This window comes from Labrus bergylta, chromosome 5 (assembly GCF_963930695.1).
Source record: "Labrus bergylta chromosome 5, fLabBer1.1, whole genome shotgun sequence".
NCBI lineage: Eukaryota > Metazoa > Chordata > Actinopteri > Labriformes > Labridae > Labrus > Labrus bergylta.
Genome location: NC_089199.1, coordinates 10,876,377 through 10,903,326, shown reverse-complemented (window position 1 = coordinate 10,903,326; position 26,950 = coordinate 10,876,377). Strand labels below are relative to the sequence as shown.

Genomic DNA, 26,950 nt, shown 5'->3' with positions numbered 1-26,950 from the left:
GCTCAGAAAAACCAAGGAATCCCAGGTTCGCATGTTACATGCCTATTTTTATAATCTGGTACCAAAAAAACTGTTTTGTGTCAACAGCTCATTTCTGTACTTCAATACACTGTACCGTGGTGGTGGTGGGGTGTTTATAACTCATCTGTTTTGACTATATAAAAGAATAAGAGTTTTGCAAATAATTGTCATAATTAGGGGCTAGGTTGATTTGACTGAAAGCTGATCGCATTGTAGCAGTTTGCTAACAGGCTTAACTCATTTCAAAAGGACTGCCATCTTTGGGCTTCATAACGCTTCTTCAGGAACCAATAGGTAATGTCACAAAGACTACCTCCATCTTTTATACAGTCTATGCACTAAGTACACAAGGGTTAAAAAAAGCATGTCGTTTTCTTTTTACTGCATCACTACATAGAGACAACTTTATACTGCTAGAAAGCACAACCAGTGCAAGAGTGTTAATGAGTCCATTCAGATAGACAGGAAACAACAAGGAAAGCAAAAAAGACCTCATATTAAAGAAGCCTTGACGTAACTGAGGAGAATTACAGCTGCAAGAAGGGGGAAAAACTGTGTTTTTTATATGTCTTCAACCAATTATCCATCAACACATTTTCAAACCGACACTGGGAGTTTTTGCCTTGGAAAATTTTCCCCTCTCTCTCTAGAGCAGCGATGTGACTCAAACGTACAAGGGGCCTCACAGGGCAAGTTTGTGTATACTGTAATATTTGACAGAGATCAAATAGCGTTTCACTTGTTTCCACTTGTTCAAGGAATTGTCTGTAAGGGAAATAGGGGATAAAACACCCACAACATCCGTTCCTTAGATCACACATTCCATCCTTAAACACTAGTTTTGTTTCCCTCCTTCGTTCATAAGAAAACATATCTGCTTACAGTAATTAGGTGAGAGGGCTCGGTCCTTGCAGCTTCCATAAAACAAATACGAGTGCTCTAAAATGGAGGGCTGAGAGGGGCGGCTGGTGGACCGCAGCACCTCATGAATTCTGCAATTTGCCGTCTGTTTCTTGACTGAAAAATTATTGGAAATGTCTCTTCCTGGATGATTTTTATTGCACAAGAGCCTGTGTTTTTCTCCATGGCAACCACATAACAGTTGAGCCCAACTAAGCTCTGACTCAACAAACAGAACTCCACAAAATACCCATTTCAGCGCCAGGGTCCCCCCGCCAACCCCCCCCTTTTCTTCTCCTTGCCCAGTTTTCCTGCATAAACCCAGCCCGAGACGGCTTTAAAACAGGCAGAGTGATCGCACTGACCATGAATGAAGACTGGGATTAATCAGGGCACAGATGTGACAAGCTACAGGAAAACCTGACGAGCCTCAGGTGCTGCATAGGTCCAGGGCTTTTCTCACAAGCCGGAGCCATGATGCTATTGAGTACAGTAGGACAGGCAGCAGCTGGGTTCTGTTAACCTGGGGGACCCTCGCTTGAAGCAAAAGCAGGTTTCAGAACAAACACCGAACTGAGCATTACATAAAAGTCTGTCTCTCTCTCTTGCTTTCATGGTGGGCCGAACTGCAGGAAGAAGGCGCTTTGTGGCGCTAACATAGGAGCAGTCAGTCCTGGGATTACTGTTGCATGCAGGCACAGGCCTAAGAGCAAGGCATCATTTATGATGTGGCCTTTCTCTGCTAATCTCTCAGACCTGCAGGGTGGACACTGACAAGATAAACTCACAAGAGACTAATTACACACAGAAGTTGTTACAATGGTGGACGCTTGTGTTGAGAATTAAATTAAATCTCAAGATGAGCTGTTGATAAAAAGTCTAGGGCTCTCTATTTATGCCCACCAATTTCTTTCACAGCTACTTAAACTGTAAAGTTATTTGAAGGACACTGAAGGAGTTGTAGTCCTCCTACCATCTGTCATTGAATCATACTCATCACTTAGCATGCCAAGAGAGGATTAAGTTCAATACTTTCTCAATGGTGAAGCGTCAACCTTCTTGTCTTGACTAGTTAAGGCCATTCCTAAGAAAACAAGACATATCTTCTAAACTGAAACTTAAGACAACAGTGAGCCGGGCTGCAGTTTCAGCTGCTGTTGAGCAGCTGTACGGCCTTTAGCATGTTGTGTATGTGTGTGGCTGCTCTTGAATCTTACAAGCCTTTCAGAGGCTTCGCCCTTGCAAAAACAAAGAATCAAGCAAATTATCCTTTATTTGTTGCATATAAGGTCACTGCAAAGGGGCATGGGACGCAGCCAACTTTTCTTTCTGCCTCTCCCTGGCTCCCCGGTCTCCTCGTAGTGAGCACAGAGGAGTATGCCGCAGGGAGGGGAGGCCCTACACAGGAACTCAATAATAACTTTCAGCAGTCTAGCCAGGAGGCTGGAAGCCCAGACTGCGGCTGTTCCCTCCTGTCCCCTTTCCCCCCTCCGCAGAGCCCCATGCTCCTCCCTTCACTCCCCCTCCCCCTCCTCCTCCTGCTGCTGGCCTGTGTCTGCTCCACAGGCCTGATGCATTCTGCAGACAGGCCAGCGCTCTTAAAGAGACACAGGCCACATTTTTATCCCCTGAATCACTGCAGTGAACGGAACCACTAAAGCAGGAGCAGAGTCCCTCGTTTCCAGCCTCTCAATCAGGGGCCTGTGCTTTATTTCGCTCCCTTTTTTCTCAAAGCTCGGGACTCTGACATGACGCAAAGTGTGAAAGAATAAACAGAGCAAAGTATGTTGAGAGACTCTCAGTGAGTCTCCGGCTAGATCCTTTCACTGGGGCCGCCTTTGAAGGTGCCTTTGATGCTTTCTGTAAAGTTTGTCAAGTGCAATCAATGTTCCTGGTAATGTAAGTATATTTAATACCATTGTCATTATAATTTTTGGAGACACTCCAACAAAACTAATAATGAGGACTCTGAATTGACACTCAGCAGCTGAGCCTGCTGAAATATAAATTCCACTCCGGTTACACCACATAACACTCAATGTCTGCCTCAGAGGACATCGACGAAATTTGGACTAGTATTTTTATCACAGATTAATATGCGGGTTGTATTTTTGGTTGATCAATTCATTGTTGGTCTTTAAAACATCACAAAATTTAAGAAGTCTGAAGTGATGTCAGCAAGTGTTTTTGGGTCAACGAAACAAACATTTTAAATGTTCTATAAGTTTTACAAAAAAGAATCAAAAAAATCATTTTTTTTGACATATGGGTTTATAAACTGCCTTTCACAAAACTACTTGATAAATCAACACACCAGGCAAACACCTTCATATTGAATTCATGCACTCCTGCAGGCTTTATATATATTGGAAGCCTACAATAAGAAGTGGAAAGCCTGTCTTTCATGTTTTAAACAAATGCTGCCAACAATTAGACAACTTAACAGCTATTTGAATCAGACCCTTTACTTTGTTACTGATTGTTTTGGCCCAAATAAGTGAAAATCCTCTAATTAAATATTCGGTGCCTTCCCTTTTTATGAGTTTGAATAGAATAAGAGCCTCCTAAATAGCGTGTGGCTGAGCAGAGCCATGTTGAGCTCTATACCACAGCAAGGAAACGATTAAAAATTTATTAGAGTTGAGTGACACAGAAACCTACAAGGGCGTGCCTGCCAAACACGCTCTCATTCTTTTGCTGTCAGCACTTTTTCCTGTCTTCATATACAAACTGTGCGAAGCAGCAGAGGGTCTAAAAACACATCCCCATGTCTGGCAAGAAAAGGAGGTCAGTATACCTCATTTATATAACAAACACATTCAATTTGTATTCTTATTTGAAAAGAGTGGGTTTATATTGCACATCAGATAGGGACACAGAGGCTTCACAACCTTCGATTATTTTAGTATCTTGAAGATGCGAAAGGGTTAACACATCTCAGCTGCAGCATAACAAAAGATGAAATCTCTATGGGAGATATCAGTGCCAGAGTCAGCAAAGCAGCACAGTCCTCTGCGATGATAACCCCGTTCTGGAAAACCTATAACACTGAGCATCCAGCTTGAGATGGAGCAGACAGCTCCAGCTCTGACTTTTTAAAAACGGAGGAAAGAAAATCTTCCAGAAGAACATAACTGAGGCTCTCAGGAGGGTCTTTATCCCTCAAATCTCCATGAGAATCTCACTGGACTCAAACTCTGGTATTTTCTTGGCTTAACAATGTTGTTATTCACCCTTAATTCAGATGTGCAAACAAAATTAAGCTACCACCTGACTGTATGGCTTTTTCTCAACAAAGAAAGAGAGAGAGAGAGAAAGTAGAGCCTGAATCTGTAGCCGCACAAAACGACTTATTACTCGGTGGTGGTGTGCAGGCCTCTTTTGAGAGGGTGACGCATACCCAAACAACACCAAGCCATTGAATCACCAGTGTTTACCCAGTCACATAATTCTGCACCATCTGTAGATCTCAGGTCTGATCGTCTGCACAGCAAAAACAAGCTAACGGCAACGTCTAGGAGACACTGAGCTACCATCTCCTTAAACCCCTTTTATATACAGCTTCCTCGTTAAATCACAACAAAGCTCCCCCTGCCTGCCCAGGATACATCTTTATTCTCAGCAGTGATAACAGCCTCACAGTGACGTCCTCTCCTTTGCCCTCGAACTCTGAACCGGCCGTCACCTCCTTCACCTTACAAGACAGATGCAGGATGAAAAAGAAGGCAATGAACTTCTGACCTGTCATTCAGACTGCAGAGGAAGCTTTGCAGCTCGAGGGCAACCAAAGTCCACCATCCACTCTGTCTCTCCTCCTCCTCAGTGTCTCACCCTCTACCATCCCATAAAGCCCCACTAAAAAACCTCCTGCTCCCCCTTTTATGGCTGCCAGATGGTGGGGAGGCCTCCTTGCCTCTGGACTTGCCTCTCTAGTCTAGTAAAACCAGTTGACCTCGGCAACATAAAAACTGCTATTTATGAAAAGGCTTGGAACAAAACACACAAACTGAAACAATCAAATGCCATCTCATCTCCCAAAGAGCCCTTTTACAAGATGGCAGTAGAGACCCCTGCACTCAGGTCATGGTGATGGCAATGGTGGTGGTGAGGTCCAGATGCAGAGACAACACCCAGGTACATTTCTTTTTCTTTTTCTTTTTTTTTTTGCGTCTGTGTGAAGTCGTTTTATTTGCGTGCCTTGGGTGTGAGCGCAGGACTTTGGCAGCGTCTAAATTTCTCCCTGAGAAACAGAGAGGCAAAACAAACAGAGCAGTCTGCATTCAGGTCAAAGCTGAACCGCAGAACCACAGTCTGGCCTGCGGTTCACAACACACTGTTCCAGCTCTGACTTCACCTAAAACAAACACTCTCAAGACCCGTCCACCTCAGCCAGAGGGAGAGGAATCTGAGAGAAAGTTTTGATTTGAACTCTATTAACATATCCCTGCTCTCACTCTCTTTCGCTCTACTTTTTCTTCTTCTTCTGCTTCCCTGAGCGATGTTTTTGCACCAAACGCTCTGCAAACTCAAGTCTTTTCACTCTCTTGTCACTTGTGTAGGAGTTGTTGCCCTTTGACGGCACGCTCGGACCCAGTCCAAAGTCTGCAAGCATGCAGAGTCGGGTTGGAAACAGGGTTAAAAGGCCAAAGATCATATTTTCATAAAAGAGCTGTCCAATCAATGGCTGCTTCTTCTCTTTCTTTTTTTTATTTCTTTTTTTACTGCAAATCAATTTAAGTGATTATCTGCGCTTCCAATGACAACTTTCTTCCCCTCTGCCATCCTCACATGCCCCTCCCTTTTCTTTTTCCTTTATTTGTTCTACCGGTAGGAATCTACCGTTTATGTCCTGCAATTCAACCTGACCTCCAGGCAACCCCTGCCATGGCTGCCTAAGCCATTAAGGTAGCTGTGACTGTGGGTTATTAGTGTGATAAAAGTTTACTGTCCCTACAGCCACACGGCATGGCTACTGTTTAACGCCTCTGAGGAGTTTGTCTATGGGAGGGTTTATGCTGCAGATTGGCCATCAGGGCATTTGGTCAGTGGGTCAGATCCCAATAATACTGTTCAGAAAAGGGACACAAGAAGCCAAAAGAAGGCAAACAGAATCTAAGGTGTACACAGCAGACTGAGTCAAGAGGATGAATCAAACTGGAGCACCCCTCTGTGTGTCGGCTCTCTGGAAATATGTAGACAAGAGGACTTAGGGGGGTGGTGGTGGTTGTCTGTGCTATGTTTTTCCCTGTGCGGCAGAAGTTGTGGGCAGCCGAGCTAACTGCAGCCTCAGCACTTCTCTCCATATTCTCCAGTTTCAAGCCAAGAGAGAGAACAAAGGCAGGGAGTTAAAGCTGCTGCAGAGGTAATGAGGACAGAAGCACGCCGCACAGGAGTATGTGTGTGCCCTCAATAACGACTGCTGCTGCAGTCTATGATGGAGTCCTGTTGGACAGCAAGAATAAAAATCCATGCAGCTGTAGTCTACCCACAGACTGACTGACTGACTGCAGCCCACCCCTTTTTACACAGCAGCTCTGTCTACCACAAAATGGAAACCACAGTGTGAATGGAATCTGCTTGGAGACGCATTTGAATCCATGTAGAGAGACAGTAAAACTCCATTAAAATGTTTACTCCATTGAGACACTTTAGCAGTTATTAAAAGTGGTCAAATAATTTTAACCATTTCAGCCATTGCGTAACATTACAGCAAAGAGAGAATAAATATAATCCTGTGTTGCCATAAAAAGTAGTCAAATTGTCAGAGCAATTTATTCCTTCAAAGCGGTTCCTCATGATGCACTGTCAAGAAATCAGGCAAAATGTGTCAGATGGCAGAGCTGGGTTTTCACAAATGACACAAGCTCAATTTCCTGAGAATGACACACAGTGCGAGCTGTGGTGTGAAGTGTCTGGGAAGAAATGGCGCGGCAGGACTCAGAATTGAGGAAATCCACATTATTTCTGAAGGAGAATCCCAATTAAACTTGAGAACACACCCACTACCTTTCTTTTTCACTTTTGGGGACTTCAGGGCCTCCTCCTACCAGTTGGAATCAACAATGTCATTCAAAAGGAAAAGGTGTGTGGAGGGAGACATTTTACAGTGATAACAAAATATGGTACAAAGGGTTATAAACTCCAACATGAGAAACAATGCATGCTCATTGTTTTTGTTGTTTCAAAGCATCATGAACAACATGTTCAGATCTGCTTTGCTGCACTAGAATAATCTAAAACCGTGCATTACCGACAGATGTAACGTCTAATGTCTAAAAAGTGACTTATTATAGCAAGCACTATCTAACGGGTAAATATATGTATTCTAACATTATTTAACCCAATGTCTTTAATTTTGCAGTCTGGTGCATTCCTCAGTGAGGCTGTTTTGGCAGCACTTGGCTGTAAAGCTGTGTCAGTGCTGGTCCATGCCAACCCCACCCCATTAAGGCCGAACCCTGCACATCATGTGTTTCCACTTTACCGATAGGGTGGAAATGACCTCAACGCAGTAAAAGATGACAGGGGTGCTAGCACTGTTCACCAGATGTGAGCAGAAAAAAAGAGAGGGAGAAAGAAGAGAAGGAGGAGGAGGAAGGGGAGAGAAAACCATTCGCCTGAAGAATTTACTGCAAACCCCCCGAGGAACCCTGTGATTGAGGGTTCAAGTCGAGCACCAGAGGTTCCTGCTGTATCTCAACAGCACTCAGGGAGCACAGACCCTCCCGGCCCGGCCACGCAAACACACACGTATGTGCATGTAAGCATAAATCCCCCCAAAAAACTGTCATTCCAGTGCACCTGCTAGCAACACAAAAGCCACTTCCTCCCACTGTGTCCAGCCAAGCCCCTTTATCCCATTTAGTACAGCCTGCACAACAACAAAGGCAGAGAAATTAGGGAGCTGCAATGATGATAGGGCGACTAATCTCTTTGGAGGGACTCATTATAACAGCAGCGTGTACAGTTCATCAGCTGAAAGGAGTGAATTAAATATGGACATGCAGAGATGGGCGTCTTTGTGGAAGATGAGTGCAAACACAATGCCCCACTTTTAGCTCTGGAATAATTCATACATTCCATATGGGACAGATGCCCCAACTGGACTATCATCTCTGTATTCGATTTTACACTTTCAACTGACACGAGGTCACACACAAACTGATGACCTCCAAGTTTTGTTTTCGTGTTATGTATCCTTCATATATCACTCTCCAGTAAGGGACCTTGTCAGATCATCCAAGCTCACACGACTTTGCACTTAAACACACACTCCTGTGCAGCAGATTAAGTTGTTGGTGCCAAAAGGAGAGGTGATTACTCAGTTTATGATGATAATCTGAAAAGCAGCTTGACGTTTTTGAAGATGATGTGTGTACACACTCTTCTCTTACTGCAAGACATATACTACTTAAGACACAGGGCTTATATTAGTCCCCTCATTATTGGATAAAGGGTGGGCCTGATCTATTTCAGGACATGGCTGTCTGTGTCTGCACTCGTCCACTTTCTGGAAATAAAGCCAGACGCTTGTCAACGCCACAAGCACAGTGGAGGCGGACAGTCCTGCTGGGCAGCCGGCACAGCGAGCACAGTGCAGGGCATTGGACACCTGCAAAAAAGGAGGGAGTCAGGGGGGAGGGGAGAGGTGTCCTCAGCATGTGAGCAACTGTAGCCCATCTGTATGCCTGTCTCTACAAATGTAGACCATGCTGTATTGACGCAGACAGAGCAGTTAGTGAGAGGTGGGTCAGGGGCAACACTCAGTGAAACTGAAGGGCTAAGTTTATGCAGAGAAACAGTACATTCAGCTTTTGAATGAGGCCACAAACAATACTAACAAGGCCAATGAGGCAAAAAGATCCACCTGACCAGCTGATGCTGTGCAGGGAGTGACCATGACGGATCCTGGTGTGACTGTAATTCTGAATAAATAACCCCCCCCCCCCCCTCCTTGTCATTGCAACAGAGTCTGCTAGGACAGCTGTGCTGAATTCATTTGATACGGGTGCCTGCTGACAATGCTGCATTGCTCTGTCTCTGCAAGAAAGCATGTTGAGCTGCTCTGAGGAGCACACAGGGACCTGCTTCTATTCACCAATGCTGAATGATTGTTCCGCGATACAAGGCAAAGCTCTGACCCCTGAGAAACCAAGCTAGGAAAAAAATAAACCACGTTTGGATGTTGTTGCCAATCAATGCACCAGTGTAATCTCATAACTAATAACACCACTGATCTATCGGGCAAATTATCTTGTGACAAAAAGAAAAACCAGTGTGGTGCTAGCAGAGTTATGTTAGTCGAAGCCGGTAAATTGTAATAAATCTGTGTATTTTGTCAGCATTAGCCATTGCTTAAGTCTGGGTATAAGAATCGGTATTGTGCAGAAGGATTGGTATCAAAAAGCCTCTCTACTGTACTTGGTATGATGGTTCATATCCCAGTATCTGCATGAAATAGGCTTCTACTCTGGATTACATTTTTAAATGTGTAATAGCACACAGGAAAACAGGATCTATCTCTCTATCTATCTATCTATCTATCTATCTATCTATCTATCTATCTATCTTCAAAGTGAGACACACAGCCCTGCAGCCTTACCCTGTGCTGCATATGTAGGCCAGTCTGAATACAGACTGATACAGCGTGTGCTCTCTACAGTGGAGGTGGAGATCTAAGTATAATGCAGTGTGAGGGGGAGTACAGTAGGAGATCTCAGCGGAGGAGAGCCTGTGTCTGTGTGTGTGTGTGTCTATGTGTGTGTGCCTTTGGGTGTGTGATCTTCAGGGTTGAGGAGGTGTCAAACGGAGGAGGTGAATGATGTTGGCTGTGCAGAGGAGGTGTCAGACAAGGAGGTCCCAGTGATGAAGAAGGGAAGCTTTACTCGTTGCTGACCCGTGGGAGAAGTGTGTGTGTGTGTGTGTGTGTGTGTGTGTGTGTGTGTGTGTGTGTGTGTGTGTGTGTGTGATGCAGAGAATAGAGGTGGAGGTGGAGGAGGAGAAGGTGGAGGAAGTGGAGAAGGGGGAGGAGGAGGAGACGGCGAAACTTAACCTGTCATGGTGTAGAGGTCACAGAGAAAGAGGATGGGCAGTATATGGAAGAGGGTGAGGTCTCTGTACTGTAAGAGGTCTTAGCACTGTGAAGTCTGTGCGTATATGTGTGCGTAAGTCTGTGTGTGTGTGTGAGTTCTGGCGCGCTTCTTTGAGCCCACCAGCCAGAGAGCACGAAGTTCTTATTTAGCACAGGAAGAGCAGCTCTGCTTAGCAACCACAGCCGCCCTCCAATCACAAGCTTACAGAGTAGACTCCAACAGAGGATGAGTCCTCTCTGAGAGTGCGTGGAGTCTGACCGAGGCCTCCAAATGTTGAGGCACACGCCTTCCCACGCACAAAATCATACATAAAACAGGTCTGTAAAGCAAACTAGTCCTCCACATTTAAGCCAAAAACTATTCATGCCCCTTCTGTGTCTCCTCCGCTTTGCTGTCTACTGAACTCAGCAGAGAATTCAAAGTTAATCGAAACCATAATCCAAATTTTTAATTATGCATATCCCAAAACGCAAAGCATCCATGTAAATCCCTAAAACATGTATCCTCCTTTTCCCCAGCATTCTCCTTTTCTGTGCAGCAACTTGGCACCGCACCAGGTACAAGTGATCCGACTCCAGCCCCGGATTGTGATCCGCTAGCCATCGAAACAGGAGGCACGAACAAGATTTGGCCCGAATGGCGTCTGAACACTGAGCAGTCTGTTTGGTTTAGCCGCGTGAGCTAATCCTTATGATAGCTTTGGAGGTGGTCGGTGGGCGGATTGTAGGCGAGAGCAGCATGCCGATTTGTCATATGGCACCAGCAGGGCCTGCTTCTGCTCTGGCTGGTGCTCCATTAGCACGTCGCCAATGTGGTCTAACAGCTCTGTAGCTTAGAGAGCTGAAGGTCATTAAGGAGAGAGCGAGAGAAATCTTTAGGGGATAAATCTCGCAAATTTCTCCAAAGTCTCGTTGGAAAAGCTCATGATCTGGTTTGTACAATTGCTCTGCTGGTTTTGTCCATGTAACGTGCTGTCTGCTGTATATCTAATTCATGCGCTAATTACACAATTCCACAGGGGCTGGCAATAAATTGCGAGGATGTTTTGAGAAGGAGGAGAGAGTTTTTTTGTTCCTGAAGACGGTGTCCAGAAAAGATGACGTTTAGACGTACGCCCTGGTCTCGGCATTCCAGGGGTTATGCAGGATTATCAGAGTTTAAACCCCTCCCTCCCTGACTGCAGCAGCTTAGTATAGCTCAGCCAGCAGCAGATGCAGACTCCAGGATTTCCTGTCTCTGCACCAGATGGGCCTGACTCTTAATCACAGGGCTGGAAATCAGGAGGTGATCGGGAGGAATTGATGATGATTGTGGAATAACACAAGCCCATACAGGCATCTGTTCTGCCACAAACGGACCCGACCTACTGCAGTCACACAGCCTGTGCTCATCTCCTCCCTCAGCTCATCATCGTTCTCATCATCATCACTGATCAACACTCATCATCTTCCTCGCTCTTTCCACCAGTTATACAAGAACTCTTTCACACGATAGCACTGTGCTGTGTCATCGAGGTTAACAGACAAACCGAGCAAAAACTGTCCATATGAGATGATCAGAAGTGGAGCAGGGTAATAATATAGTACGGTTTATTTGAATATTAAACATATTTTAACTCAGGAGGCTAGATAATGTCTGACTTTTCAGTTTAATGATGTTTACAATTAATTCATAAAAATGTTTCTTTAAGCCAGGCTTGCAAATTCACTCTTAAATTGCCTCTAAAAGCACCGTTTCATGAAAAGTATTTTTCATTAATTCATTAGTAACTGAAAAACATGTATTTGTAAGAATGTAAAATGTGTGTTTATGGAAGCATACAAATATGCACTGACTTTTCCCCTTTTAATTCAATTTATGCTATTTGACTTTTTAACTCTAGATATTCAAAAGTATCATGAAAAAGAAACATGTTTTTGGTATAAGAAATATCTTTTGTGCACATTTGATAGACACAAATTAGCTTCAGTGGCCGGTAATTACTTTGGCAACCTTGTACACAAATTTAATGAGTCTCTTATTAAATATAATGATCGAATATCTTCACAAAGCAACTAAAAGCTTCCAAAACATACAGTGGAACAAAACTAAGTAAATATACTTGAGTGTATTCCAGAGTAAAATACTGACATTTTTGTCTCCCTCGACTTTAATAGTATATGTGTGTGTGTGTGTGTGTGTGTGTGTGTGTGTGTGTGTGTGTGTGTGTGTGTGTGTATATATATATATATATATCATGACAGGGTTTCTTTGCTGGAAAAGAGTACTTTAGATTCATTCGGATTGATTGAAAGATTGAAGCTGGCTACAAGATTTAAAAAAGGAGTATTTTTACCGCCCTCTGCTTCTCTTGCTTCAGTAAAGGATCAACACTTTAATCATTGGATTTATGTTATTGGGCTAACACTTTGGCTTGACTAAAAAAGAACTGTAATATACTGCATTTCCATTAATAACCAGCTGTGCTTTATCATTGTAAAAAATGTTGCAATGGTTAAACAATTGTAATAGTATCAATAAGGATGTTTTCTGTAAAAAGGTTTAAAAAACAAACTTCCACAAGGCCAAACTCCTCATTATGCAAAGAAAAAAAAAAACAACTTCTTATTTTAATTACTTTCTCAGAAACTATTAAATTCAGTGGCAGATGTTTGTAAGAGTCATTTTATGATAAGATCATATAATTTTGAAATGAGTCCACCGAGGGTCAATAAAAAATAATCACCTCCTCGCCCCTATCTCTATCAGACATGCAGACAATGCTGCAGGTTTCAATCCGTCTTCCATCTCAAAACCAGGAAATCAGTGACATTGCAAACCCATGAGCAAGGATTTCCCACCCTGAGAGAGGCTGGAGGTTACAAACCTATCTACACAGCACCAAAAGAAACAAGGCACAAACAAAGAGAAATGGCTGCACTTCACAGCCTCTGAAAGGCCGGCGCTCGAACAAAGGAGGCGGCAGGTCTTTAGTACACATCAGCCATGACAGAACCCCAGCTGACACCCTTTTAACATGGGGTCACCGCTGCCAGAATAGAGGCCACAACCCCTGGGAGCTGCGGAGACCCCTTTGCCTTGACACGCCTGCCCTGCTTTGGCCACAACACTGCAGCCAGCAGTCACAGCAAAGATTGGGTGATGGTCTTCAGGGGGGAGGAGGGGGTTTGGGCTGGTCAGTTGGGAACTGGGTGCTGAGTGGGGGTGCGCGAGACAGACGACTGCTCTCAAAAGAAATACATTTCAAAAGGAGACAACAACTACTCAAAATATGAATTTGTTGCACCAGGATTTAGAAGTCGGAACTAAATGCATCTGACAATCCGTGTATCTGGGTGGTTTGGGTCTTACCTGACTGGGTCAACACTGAGCAGACAGGCCATCAAGGACCAAAGAGATGCACCATGTCAGCTTTCAGGGCTTCCCAGAGGTCAGCAGACAGATGGGAATGGAAATGAGCCGGCAGAGAGCTCATTTTAATCTGGCCTGCACAGCTGATCCAGTCATTACACTCGCCTGTTTACATGCAAACACACTGGTATACTCGCTCTGCTTAAAGTCGCCCGCATACATGTGCAGACAAACACACAGTTACCTGATAGCACAGGAGGTATTTCCCATTCATTCATCCACTTTCAAGAAGTGCTGATAACGTAGTACACACAAACCTTTACCCTCTGACACACACTTGATTGGTTTGCTTTAGGTTTGAAGCTAATTTCATCCAGGGAGGAGAACAATGGGATAAGAAATGGCATAAATTGGCCTCAGTTGAACGCTTTTAATATCCATCCCATTAAGGAGGGTCTACACAGTTCTCCAGACCCCCCGTTTACTCTCCGCTCAGTCAGATGATTAAACACATTGCTCTCACATTTTAGGGATTTTTTTTTTTACAGTTAATTCTCAAAAGTATTTGACTTTGAAGGGGAAAAAAATTTTGCAATTCAAATCCTCTTTCCTGAAGATTTTCATGCTAATCAGAAAAGTTAACATTTGAATTATTAAATGCTAGGTTCAACACAAACGAACAAGTTGTTTAAAGTGGACTGAAAATTCAAGTTTCTTTGAAATTTCCATTTTTTGCTCCTGTGTCAGCAGGATAATCATGTCAGGACTGAATTAAAGAGAGAGCATACCAAAAATGATTTATTGGAATCAAACTGCACTGTGAGGGAGATATTTGTTATCTGCTCACTGTATATCCCTCCGTCCTTTATCAGACAGCCATCTGGCCGGTGGACTGGACACAAGGCCGTGTGATTGGACGGTGTGAAAAGAATGGGGGAAGGCTGGGTCAGTGTCTTTGGAGAAAGGTCAAGGGTCATGGCCCTTTGACAACACATGTCAAGGCCTGGCTCACACACACCCTGTGTCTCCTGAATGAGAGTCTGCAGTCTCCTCTTTGCAATCTCCCTCATCTCCACATTATAGCCACAGAGCTAAATGACCAAATGCTGTATTTGATGTGAAACAGACACAATGGTTCACGGGCAACAATTTCTTCTCTGACCAGGCTTCTGCTTTTCTGAGAGGGCTGCAATTCAAGAATTACATATCTTTCACTCTATACTTAAACAGGCTATAAATGCATCCAAATCTGGAATAATGCTTAATCCCTTCAGCAAACTGCACTTTTCCCAAAAATCACATCAGCATTCATCTTCTCTGCAGTTTCTTCCACCATGTTTGGAGGATGAGGTGGGAGTCTAGACAGATGATCCAAGCAGAGGAGGTAACTGTGTTATTAATAAAACACGCTGACATCAGAGAGAGGCTGAGGCTGGCCGATAACATTGAGTTTTTGTTTCACGGGTAAGGCGAGCCGGGCCAATCTGAGCCCCCCGTCTGTCCAGCCGGCCTTTCAGCAGCTTGGCCTGTCAGGCTGATGTATCGGGAGGCGCTGGTGTGCAGCTCCCCGAGGACCCGGCCTGTCTACAAACTGGGACACGACTGACAGTGAACCACAGCAAACAAGCACTGCCCCCTCTGCTATGCTGCCTCCATGATGCACACACACTTACACAAGGAAATGTGTAACTCACAGTCATCAATATATGCTTGGTATGAAAGAACTTAACGAGTATTTGTATCAGTTTAAGGGAAAAATCATAGAAGTCAGCTGTGGATGCAACAAAATGAAATACATTTGAGTATCTTGAAGACTTCAAATAAATTTCCAAACCACAAACCTGAGTATTTTCTTAAAAGGGAGTTCTAGGGTTTTTCCAATATCTCTTTAAGTGAAAGTGCCTCATACTGCCTAAAACAAGTCTCAGGTATCTGCAACTACATCTGCCTTTGCAGTGATTTGATATTGTTATCAATCAGCAACAAATAAAACAGATCCACTTGTTTCATAGCGTCATATCACATCCAAACAGTGTAAAGAGCTGTTTACACTATTTATGACTTGGATAAGTACTTGGTAAAAACAATCTCTAGAGTACTGAGGTTTCCCTGTAAGACATCTTCTGGCTCCTGCTCAGCCTGGAGCAGCACCATGGTGCACATGCACAGAGATGTCCACTCATTAGCAGAGTCCCACACAACAGCTGCTCTGTGACGGACGAACAGCCACCTCATCTCAAGGCCCTTTGTCCATACTAAACATCTCTGACCCATGTGAGGAGCCTGGAAGGTGACACACACACACACACACACACAAACACACACACACACACACACACACACACACACTCAAAAACATCTTATCCAACCGCACACACATTCATTTCCATATCCCAAACCTCATTAAACCCTTATCCCCTTCCCAACCTCGTGGCACCATAATAAGCTACCCTGCCCCCTCTCCACACACCCACCAATAAAATATATCATCAGGACTCCATTTATCATAATGCAGATGCCCTTGGGTAACCCTGGGGGGGATAGACTGGGGAGTTTTAACAGATAGGAGGGATGCTATGGGGTGTAAGCGGATGGTTAGAGGCTTCACTGTCACCTCTGTTAGACATATGAGGTGAGTGAGGTGTCATGGAGGTGTATCACAGTGCAGGACAGACACAGGAAGATGTGATGTGACATGTGATTTGCATTCTAACTCAGTTGGGAATCATTAATAAGACTGGCACACTTGGAAGAGATACAACCAATCAATCAAAAGTAGAACTATATGAGAAGAAAGCCATCTCAGTATGAATGTTAATGGATACAGATACTGAAGAAGGCCTGGGGCTGTTGAAACATCCACAAACAAAACACTGCACAGACAATAAGAGATTGTGATTATAAACAGGGTGAAACAGACCAGACTTACTCTGCAGGATATACTGGACCTCTTGCCCGTCAGGTCATATTTTCCTTTTAACTCTTTAAGCAGCTGCTCCAGATGACTCTTCTCCTCTTTCCCAGTGTAGTCCGGGTCTAAGAGCACATAAGCCCGCCAGTTGGCAGAGTCAAACCCCCAGTGGACAGTACGGTTCTCCAGTCTCTTGTGACTGTGGACCACAAACTTGTGAGGGGGGAACATGAGTCTGCAGTCCATGCACTGTATGCAGGCAGCGCTCGGGCCCGTATACAGTTCCGGGACAAATAAGCCTTTACACCGACCGAAACATTCATGGTAGACTTTGAAGCTCTTCTCTGTCCTCTCCAACTCCAGGGAGCCTAACTCCTTGTTGCAGTGAGGGGGGAACGTACCGCCGTAGATGAGAGCATTACACAGGCGCTCAGCATCCGTCTGAGTGATCAGCCCGCAGGACGGAGCCGAGAAGGGCAGGATGCCCACCACTTTTAGGATCTCCAGCTGGTCTGCCGTGCACCTGGAGCAGTAGATGTGCAGGTCGTCGCACACCGAGTTGATCTGCTGGAGGGAGAAATCTCTCAGGACGCTGTTGAGGATCTGCGGGAGGCACAGCCGCTTCTCTCCACCGACAACGAAACAGGAGATGGGCTCCCGCTCCAACACCGTCTCGCACCTCTCCGTGGAGCGGTCGGACGGGATAAAAAGTGGACCCGACATTACCGGAGGTGTCTGGGCCGGCAGGGTGAACATCATCTCTACGGATTTCCCATCTTTACCGAAGAGTGAGTCCTGGTGCCACCGAGCGGAGAACGCTGCCGGTCCACCAAGAGAGCGCATGGAACTTAGATGAAACTGCTTCAGAGTTTGCTGAAGTCCGGGATGGGGCTGAAAGCTGGTGGCCTCCATGTTGTTGTTGGTGAGAAAAGAGGTTTCAAAACTCAAAATGAAAGCTGGAATTGACTTATCGAGTCGAGCGTCCTCAGCATCCGGCTACACGCTCAATAACGCACATTTCCATGTCACCGGAGAAGCTTCCCAGCTCGTCCATTCAGAAAACTGAAGGCTGCGGAATTCACGGCTGCTGTTCCTGTAAGAAGTCACAATTTAAGTCGAAAACTTCTAGACTCAAAATTTGTACTATCCAACGCACAATTGTCGGGTACTTTCTGGCTATACGCTCCTGCGGTTTTACGCACTCCTAATGCGCACTCGAAATATGCCTCGTCTGCTCCGTCTGGCGTACTCTCAGTCTGTCTCCCCTCTCACTCAATGTGTGAGTCTCTCTCTCTCTCTCTCTCTCTCTCTCTCTCTCTCTCTCTCTCCCGCTCTCTCTCTCGCCCTCACTGTTTGTTTGTGTCTGGTTCAGTCATTGAATCCCAGCCAGGAATGTGACTGACTCCCCGGGCTGGCTCTTCCCTTAGACAGCTGTTCCTCCCTCTGCTACATGGCAGCTGCACATTAAAAAAAGAAAAAAAAAAATCCCTCTGAGCCGAGCAGAGGGTGGAGCTAAGGAAAAAATAGGTGATATTGGAAATGTAAAAATAAACTTAAGCACTTCAAATGTGTAAGACTTTTGGATCCGCATTTTGTCAACATTTTAATTTAAAATCACACAGCCCAAAATATTAAAGGATAATTTGCAACATGAAAATGAAGGTCAACTTTAAAGAGTCGAATCAGCAATAATGGGAAGTAACTATGTCTGTGACTGGTCAGTAGAGCTCTCAAATGCATTTTCTTTTTATACTTTTACCATATTCGAAAACATGTATATGCTACATTATACTCTAAAAATTTCAGGTTGTAAATATAATACATTTTATTCGATTTTATTTATTATTTTACAACTAAAGTTACAAGTTACTTAACAAAAAAATTACTTATCATTACAAGCAACGGACCATTGTAAATAATTTAACTTACCAAACAGTTTATGAATCAAGATAATGACTCAAAATGAATTCCAACTAGACGTGCAAGAATGCTACTCACATATTAATCTCTCAAAATATATTATATTATCATGTTAAATAGTTTTCACACACAGGACCATTCTGCATTTAGTTATTTAACTTTTATACTTTAAGCACTTTTTACTGATATACTCCCTTCACATTTTATTCAGTAACACTTTCAATGCATGAATACATAAAGTGCTTCTACTTCAGTGGATGATCCTAATACATAATTTAAGGTAATGATTCATAAAGGTAGTAAATATATAATATATAAATATACTAAAAGCATAGCCTATTTGTAAGGAACATTTCTAATGAATAAAGAATGAAATACAAAGATAAGTTAATCAAAAAGATGGCATATTTATTATAAAAATCTTATTGATAAGTGAACATTCCAGCAAACACTCAGGTAACATTACATCTCAAAAACTATAATATGATTCCCTGCCAACATAATAACCATGTCCTGTATAATATAAAAGTAAGAGGAAAAATTGTCACGTGATTTTCATCAAAAGCCTCATAAGATCTTTTTCCACTGGGGGGCGCCAAATATCAACCAATGAAAATGAACAAAGTTGAAATTGATGCAATAAAAGTTTGTGATGAATCAAAATACATCTTAATAAAAATATTTTGATTAAGAAATAGACACAAAAATCAATCATCTGGAGTTCAATTTTATTAACTGTTTGTTAAAAGACAATATGTATCTCTCTCAAAATAAATAAAAGTCCAGCAAACTTGCAGCATGCAAACAGGAAAAATCACCAGCAATTATTTGTAGATATATGTCTTCCAGGGGAATCAGCAGGTTTTGGTGTGACACGGTCACTTTTGTTTCAGTTGTATTTTGTAGATAAACTTGCTGTAAATTGATCATGGCATTACTATCAGGTGAGGTTTTGAAAAAAAAAAAATCATGTAATTTTAGTGACATTTTGGAACAAATATGAGGATTATGAATCAAAAAGAAAAACATTTGCCCTTTTTTTAAAAGAAATATTCCAGCAGAACAAAATTAAAAGTCCTATGAAGCAACAAATCAAATCCATTATCAGAATATACAATACATCACTCCTGGAGGTTATTTTCCACAGTAGGAGATAGTTTACAGTGTTTTGTAATAATTCAAAGTTCACAGTAGACATCATATAGATGAGATTTTCAAAACCCAAATTGTGTAAAACAGTAGATTTTAAAACAAATAGCAAAACATATTTCCAAACAAACAGCTAATGTTTACAAACGTGTTACAGTGCATTTCCTTACGATTACAAAAGTTACGAGTCATAAAAATAGTTTTCTTAAAAAAAAAACCTCCCCCAGGTTATTAGTTTCCCTTTTCCCGTCTTTTAACATTTATCATTTAAACTTCAAAATAATTCAGAAACAACAATAAAGAAACAACATCATTCCTTTTAACTGGAAAGACAAAGTCAGGAGTTAAGGAGATTGTCCATTATGACATACAATCATCTATTAAATAAAAGTGAAATAGAATAAGGTCCTGTGAGATATAAGTTACGTCATGATGTTTAAAACAAAAGCTCAACTCTGACAGCTGATACTTTCACACAGACATAATTTAGCATTCTAACAGAATAAATATGCCCATGACAAGCCTCAGGGATGATGAACAAGAGATCCACTCAAGAGATATTCTTGTTCCAGTCGTGTCTACCCAGCCTACATCACCCAGCTTGCAGCCACATTTAACCTACTAATAACCCACCGTGAAAGCGGTGTTATCATTAGTCCAATTAACACAGATATTTTTATTCATCTGGAGCAAGGCAAGCAGTGGGAGACCCTACCCTAATTCAGGCATCTTATTATCATACTGCGGTGGTGGAGTGATGGGTTCAATGTTCACTGGATTCTGTGTGGGGCTGCGGATTTGAAGACGGAAGTCCTTCAGGTGTAATTTGTCTGACTTGATCCTCCTCACTCGGAGGGGCCTCAGTAAACGGCTGGCACGGCTGCTGCTGCGGGTGGGCAGGCTGGGGGTTGGTGTGATGCTGGGAGGGTCAGGCTGGAGCTCAGCCATGGGTTGAGCAGGAGAAGATGGTGTGGGGTCATTGAGTGGGATGGCCTCAGTGGAGTTGTTGGCGGGCTCTGTCCCCTCGTTTTCCACCGCAGCTATGATGTCCTCGTAGGACGGCAGCTGGGAGGTGCTTTGGCGCAGGTTGCTCTGGCGGACAGGGTAATTCCCACTGCCAATGACCTCCTCGTAGCTCGGCACGTTGTATGTTGTTGCATCTGGAACCCTGCGAAAGGATGCAAAAGGTGAACCTCAGTGAGAAAACCTAACATCAAATAATATACAGGACAAAGTCATTATTTGAGATCATTCAAAATTATGTTTAAGAGCTCTTACTGAAATGTAAGTCTTACGTTCAATCATCTTTAGCCATGTTTTTGATCGCAACAAACCTAGAGAACTATCTGGCTGTTTGGCTGCGTTATAATTCACCAGTGAAATCAAAGGGTTGCAGTGCGGTAAAGTTTGTTAAACAGAACAGAAAACTTCAGCCTGCTGGGGCTGAAAATGAAGCAATGGGTGTGGGGAGAATTAACCAAATTAAGTTTTGAGCCCTAAAACCAAACCAAAGAGCTGAAAGCAGATAAGTGAACCGTCTGGTGATAGTGCTCTAAAGGGTTATTGTTATTATGAGATACACCTTTCCCTTTATACATGCTCCTTTGATAAGTTGCCATGGAAATATTTATTAAAGACATATCTGACTATTTTGCTCCCCATGAAGCCTCTCACAATATCTGAGGATCTCAGTTTCTTGGCTTAAAGTAAGTGATTATTATTTAAGATAAGATAAAATAAGATAATCCTTTATTCATCTCATAATGGAGAAATGTTAAATAACATTTCGCTGCGGTTTGGGTTTTTTATGAGGAAAGTTATATGAAACAAACGAAATACCAGGTTTAAACATGGTATAACATGAGCCAACATGTGAAAAACGCATTAGACATTAGAAACATTAGAAATTCTGTTGATTGTAGATGTGGATGCTTTGTTGGATAAGAAAACAATCCCAGTGATAGTGCTGTCAATGTGTTGCCTTTAAAAAAATCAAAAAGAAATATGAAATCGAATCCTTTTGCACTTTCCAGGTGGGATGCATCAACCAGATCGCCACAAAGTAAGGGATTAAAACATCCGAAACTGGCTTTAAATATACTTTGGGTATCACACATTTCATAATATTTCATATAGTAGTAATACTGAAAGATGATTTCAGAAAGATTATATAATGAAGACAGATACAGAAATTCATTACGCACCCTTCCTGACCTCCTGCCACATGGTCCATTAAGGCCACTCCTGTTGCTGCTGGCTGGTTACGTTGGTTGCGGGCCCTTCTCTTGTTTCTCACACCGAGGCAAATGGATAAAAGCAACATGGCTGCCCCAACTCCAACAAGAACAATAGCTACTGATGAAGATTTTGTTTTGTCGTCTTCTTCCTCAGCATCCTCATTCCCAGGCACAGTGGTGGAGTTACCAGATGTACCCGGGGAGCTGCCTGCTGCCTCTCCATCCATCGGTATCACAGTCCACACAATCATGACAATGCCCAGGGCGATGAGCCCCACTCCAAGGGCGCACAGGGCATAGTGAGCGCCTGATCCGGTGCTTTCTGTGCTCGAGGGTCTGTTGGAGCGGTTGTTGTTACCGCAGATACCCCGACTGGAACACATTCCGGAAGGATAAACTGCAACCGAGAGGACACACGGAGACATGAGAGAGAATAGCTGCAAAGCTGCATCACGGAAATTATCAAAAATATTTTAAAAGCGGGATTTTATTATTTTATGTTGTTAAGTGGAAAAACTGTACTGACATTAGGTGAATCTGCCTCACTTTTGGAGTTGCTATGCCAACAGAACAAGGACTCCAAAATATATATTTTTTGTAAGGCAGTGTAATATTGCTGCTAATCATTGCAGCTATGTATGTTGCTGTGATTAAAAATTGTAATAATAATCAGCTTATTCTCTAATATAGCTTTAGGGTTTCATATAGTGTGTTTACCTTACATATTGGACTCCACTTAACATTTTCAGAATGGATTATTGAGACATATTTTCTTGATTAAGCCAGAGCTAGAAAATGGCCAAAAAAAACATACCATTTCAAAAGGCCCAATACAAACCTTCCTCCCACAACACTTTCAGCAAATAACTCTCTCCACCTACCCAGACTCCATCTGTCTTATAACATGAAGATGCAGCATTTGAATACTAAATGCATCTATAAGCGTGCACTTGTTCAAATTGTGCACTTCAGAAAAGTGGTTATCAAGCTTGCTCAAGTTTAGTTTTCAACATTACAAGATCAAAGACAGATCACCAACAAAAACCACAACCTGAGTGTGCTGACTGAATTGCTATATCATGGTTTTGATTGTTACTGTAAACAAATGTCTCTGTATCTGTGAAGTTTGAAGTAACTTCTAATACTGCTTATAGTTTATGTAACCTAGTAGTAAAAAGCGTTGCCACTGCTTTAGCTTTGAGCAAAAAGAGTAAGAGAGCAGAAGAACAAGTTGTCCAGAAAACATATGGTGAGCTGAGCAAACAAGTTATAAGAAAACAAGTGCAGTGGAAGTTCCACACATGTCTTGACATGACAAACATGCCCCGAGAGACAGTATCACTCAGAGGAATGACTCGCACACAGAGAATGGAGAGAAAAAAATAAAGGTCTTGATAGTGATGATAGTATTTGGCAGCACCACTTCTATCTTTAGCAAATTGTATGTCCCAAACTAATAAATGTTTTTTTTTTGGTTTTTTTCCAAATAGTTCTAGTAGGGCTGCTTGATCATGGCAAATATTATAATCACCATTATTTTGATTGATATTGAGATCATGATTATTAAACACAATTACTCATGATTTTACAACATTTGGATCACATGCATTTATCAAACCTAAACATGCATAACACTTTGAAACATAAGCAATAAATGATAAGAAATATTTGAAAATATAAATATATACAAATATGTAATAATGAATAAATGGGAAAACATTTTTACTATTTGAGGTAATAGTGATGATTTCTGTGACCAAAATATAACAACAAACACTTCTAGGAAAACGAGGGCAACACAGCATCTGGGTTTAATTGTCCTTTTTTTTTTTTTGCATAACATTAGTTCTACAGAATGATTTGAATAAAAATTGTGATTATATAAAATGTATGGTCTGAGTCACAGTTATGACAAAATCAAAGAATAAAATCGTCTATATTGATAATTTCTGTGGTATTAGGCAACATCACAAGACAGGGAGTAATGTTGAAGGCCTACTTAATATCAGCACTGCTGCGATTCGGTTGTAGGCCACAGGTGGTGCTGAAGATAATCACAGCAGTGCTAAATAGCTTAAACTGAAGTTGAAACTTGAAACATGTTGCCTAGCAAGTAGCAACCCGGAAATTCTTCAGCTCTCTGACACTCTTTGCTCATGTTCATGGTTTCCACAGACAATCATTTATTTTTACGTTTTAATTTAAAATGCAGCGAGTTATATAAAGGGTCTGTTTTTTTATTCAGAGTTACCAGTTTAATCAGGATACATTCTGTCTGCTGTAATGTTATTGTTCTGTATTCAGAACATCTGGCTAAGGCGGAGTGACACACATTGGGAAAAGCTCCAGTGATGTTGAAAATATACCAGCACTCATGCAATGCCTCTGGTACAATTAAAATACTCAGTCAGAACCAGAGCTGGAGACACATCCATTAATCTGTTAATAATCAGCGTTCCTTTTTTTAATGATTATTTTATGTGTGTGTCAACATGGAAATCTGGATCACGTGTAATGCCTGCCATGGAGAGGAGAGAAAGAAAGTCACATTTCTGCTCAGGCTCTCATTGGCTATAGTAGCCTAGGAACTGTAAATGGAAGGTCATGATTGGTCAAATGAGGTGTCAAGCAAAGGGTCAAGAAGTAGATTACAGCTGAAATTTGGGAACGGCGGCAGAAATTTTGAAGCAATGCAATGGTTTATGTCTTTAATGTGTTTGGATTCAATCTTTTACTATATATTATATGGATTGAGGGGACCCTTTCCCGACACAGCAGGACGGTTGAAATGGAATACTAAAACAGGAGAAGTACATAAGACCTTCAGACACTAAGAGCAATTAATCAGAACCAACCACCAGCGCACCTCAACACTTCTTTTTGAATAACATCATTTTTGAGCACCTTTGTACCAGGTGTCCACAAGACAAAACTAATTTTTCAATGTCAGTTGCAAATACCATTTTATTGCATTCCTTAGGTCAAAAATGTAGAAGTCCATTTTCAAACTCAAGAAGCTATAGTGGTATAATGCAGATCCAAGTTTTCAAATAGCACTCATTATTATGGAAAGGTTAATAAATGTATCTGTTCAGTCTTAAAACCAAGACAGGAAAGACACAGATAAAAAGTGCTTAGTTTTCCTTCATGATGCAAGGATTATGTATTTTAGAAAGTCAGTTTAAATATATGGTGTTTAGTCTCAAGTTTCAGGTTACATAATTTACATACTAAGCAATACTACAGGTATGTTGGGCAGTGGGCAATTGGACAATTAATTAGTCCAACCCTTTGTACAAAGCACACCCTGCAATTAAGTCAATGTCACCTTGTTCTGTCACAGGAAATGATGGGATGGGCAGAGAGGCTCGAATGATGTTAAGATACTATAGGGCCCTGTAATATTGCAATGTGAGCCAAATAAATAAGAAATATGTGGACATTGTGTCCTTCTTATCCTGAAACTCCTTAACTTTTTTATTTATTTTGTTGATTTCATTAATATTTTTGTTCAAATTCATGTTTGTGAGAAATTTCAAAAGGAGGTTTACCTGTTCTGTCTGTAGGTGTGGATAAAGTAAAAAAAACAAAACAATAGATTGTATTCAGCCTCCCAAGTCAGGAGGAGTGACCCAGTTAAGAAAACTGTTACATTTCAAGAAGCCCCTTAAAAAGGCAAATTTAGAACATGTCATTTATTTGGTAATTAACTTATAATGTATTTTGCATATTGCACAATATGTCTTTTAAGTCTTGTTATTAATAGTGTGATCTTCATTTCATATTAACACTGACCCATTCTTAGGATCTTTAGGCAAAAAAAACATTACTAGCTCTGACATGACATTATGTTAAAACAGGGTCTCTGTTAACATCTTTATTAAATTCAAAAACATTAAAGTCATGGTGGGTCACCACAGTTTTTAGTGGAACACCAATCCATTGCTTCAGGTAGCCTTACATGCAAATAATATCAGTGCCACAAACATTTTTGGCCAAAAGAGAAAATGCTTTCTAATCAGTATTGGTGTAAATCCCTTTTGATTGTAAGGTACTGGAATGAGTTTGAAGAGAGAAAACAGTTTGATCAGTGCATCCAAACTATGAAACACAGGGCACATCTTGACAGTGTGTTAAAGGTAAATGGACTTGAGCTTGTATTGCGCTTTTCCTTCCTTCAGACTACTCAAAGCACTTTTACACCACATGCCACACCCATTCACACACTGATGGCAGACGTTGCTATGGAAAGTGACCATCAGAAGTAACTGATTTCATTCATACGTCACTGATAAAGCAGCAGGAGCAACTTGGGGTTAAGTGTCTTGGGACACATCGGACATATCTCTGCAGGACACGGTGCTGCAGGAGCTGGGGATCGAACCCAAGACCTGATTGACTCAACCCAACTGAGCCAAATTATTCTTTACAAATGTATACACATGCTTTAGCACTGTATCACCACATACATGTTCCATAGATGACTGACCTGTGGCCAATATAGTTCACATGTATAATTGTATTACCATCATTATCAAAACAAGAATATGCTCACAGCAGCCTAGTGCATCACAATTGCCCCTGCATGCGGAACTCCTGTGTCATAACTTATGGCTACTTTTCTTCTTGTACATTAGGAAACACATCCTCAGTCACATATTATTGCTGCATGGTATCACATTGGTGTGTCCTGTTAAACATCAGTGCATCTCCGGCATTAAAAAAAAGCTTTTATAATCAGTACATGTACTGAGCCGGTGAAAAATTAATGGTGCGGCAAAGCGCACCATTAAACCGTGTAGGTGTGTGTCCGTCCTTCAGTGTGTCCTTAACCCGGGTTAGAGCAGTGTGTCCCTTCACTCTGAATGTAACTAATCAGCACACACTAACGCTCAAACGGGTCAAATAGAGATTTAAATAACCATAATCTACGCGCTTTAACCACCCTGAACTTTATCTTGGTTTTCGTGGTAAAGGTGTTCTGAGGAGGCCTCACCTTTTCGCCGCTCAGTGTGCCAGGACTTCCCTCTTCATCGGGGAGTTACCTGAATCACGCAGGTGTTTACAGGAAGATCAAAGAGGAAAGAAAACATCCGCGTCCAAAATGCACGAGCCCCGTTCCACTGCGATTTGTGTTTTTTAAATATGACAAAGGAAGCGTAGGCCTGTATAAAAAAGTGTACTCCAAAGATCACACAATTGTTAAGAGGAGTTTGGTCAAACTTCAGCTGTAGTGCAACCTCCCCTCTCACGGTTGTAAAGCGTGTTTGACCTGTTTCCGCTCGGTCCTAGCGCTGCCCAGGTACACTTCCTGTCCGGATACAAGAGCTACCAGGACGATTCATGTATTTTATTGTAAGACAACTTGT

General features: G+C 42.1%; 2 protein-coding genes across 3 annotated transcripts in view; both read right to left on the bottom strand.

Moving 5' to 3' along the window:
• skib (v-ski avian sarcoma viral oncogene homolog b) overlaps positions 1-17,796 on the bottom strand; it is a 31,850-nt gene extending 14,054 nt beyond the window's left edge. The window contains exon 1 of one of the 2 annotated variants that reach the window (XM_065954745.1): positions 16,285-17,796. In XM_065954745.1, the coding sequence (XP_065810817.1) occupies positions 16,285-17,187 (903 nt within the window). In that variant the 5' untranslated portion in view covers positions 17,188-17,796. The remainder of the gene's footprint in view (positions 1-16,284) is intronic. The other variant, XM_020629120.3, reaches the window with a different exon arrangement.
• A 1,110-nt stretch (positions 17,797-18,906) lies between these two features.
• On the bottom strand, positions 18,907-26,856 carry tmem51b (transmembrane protein 51b). Its single transcript, XM_020628934.3, has 3 exons — positions 26,578-26,856; positions 21,549-21,978; positions 18,907-20,512 (listed from the first exon to the last, which is right to left on the bottom strand). The coding sequence occupies exons 2-3, from the start codon at positions 21,962-21,964 to the stop codon at positions 20,056-20,058; spliced, it is 873 nt and encodes a 290-aa protein (XP_020484590.1). The 5' UTR covers positions 21,965-21,978; positions 26,578-26,856; the 3' UTR covers positions 18,907-20,055.
• Between the last annotated feature and the right edge of the window lie 94 nt (positions 26,857-26,950).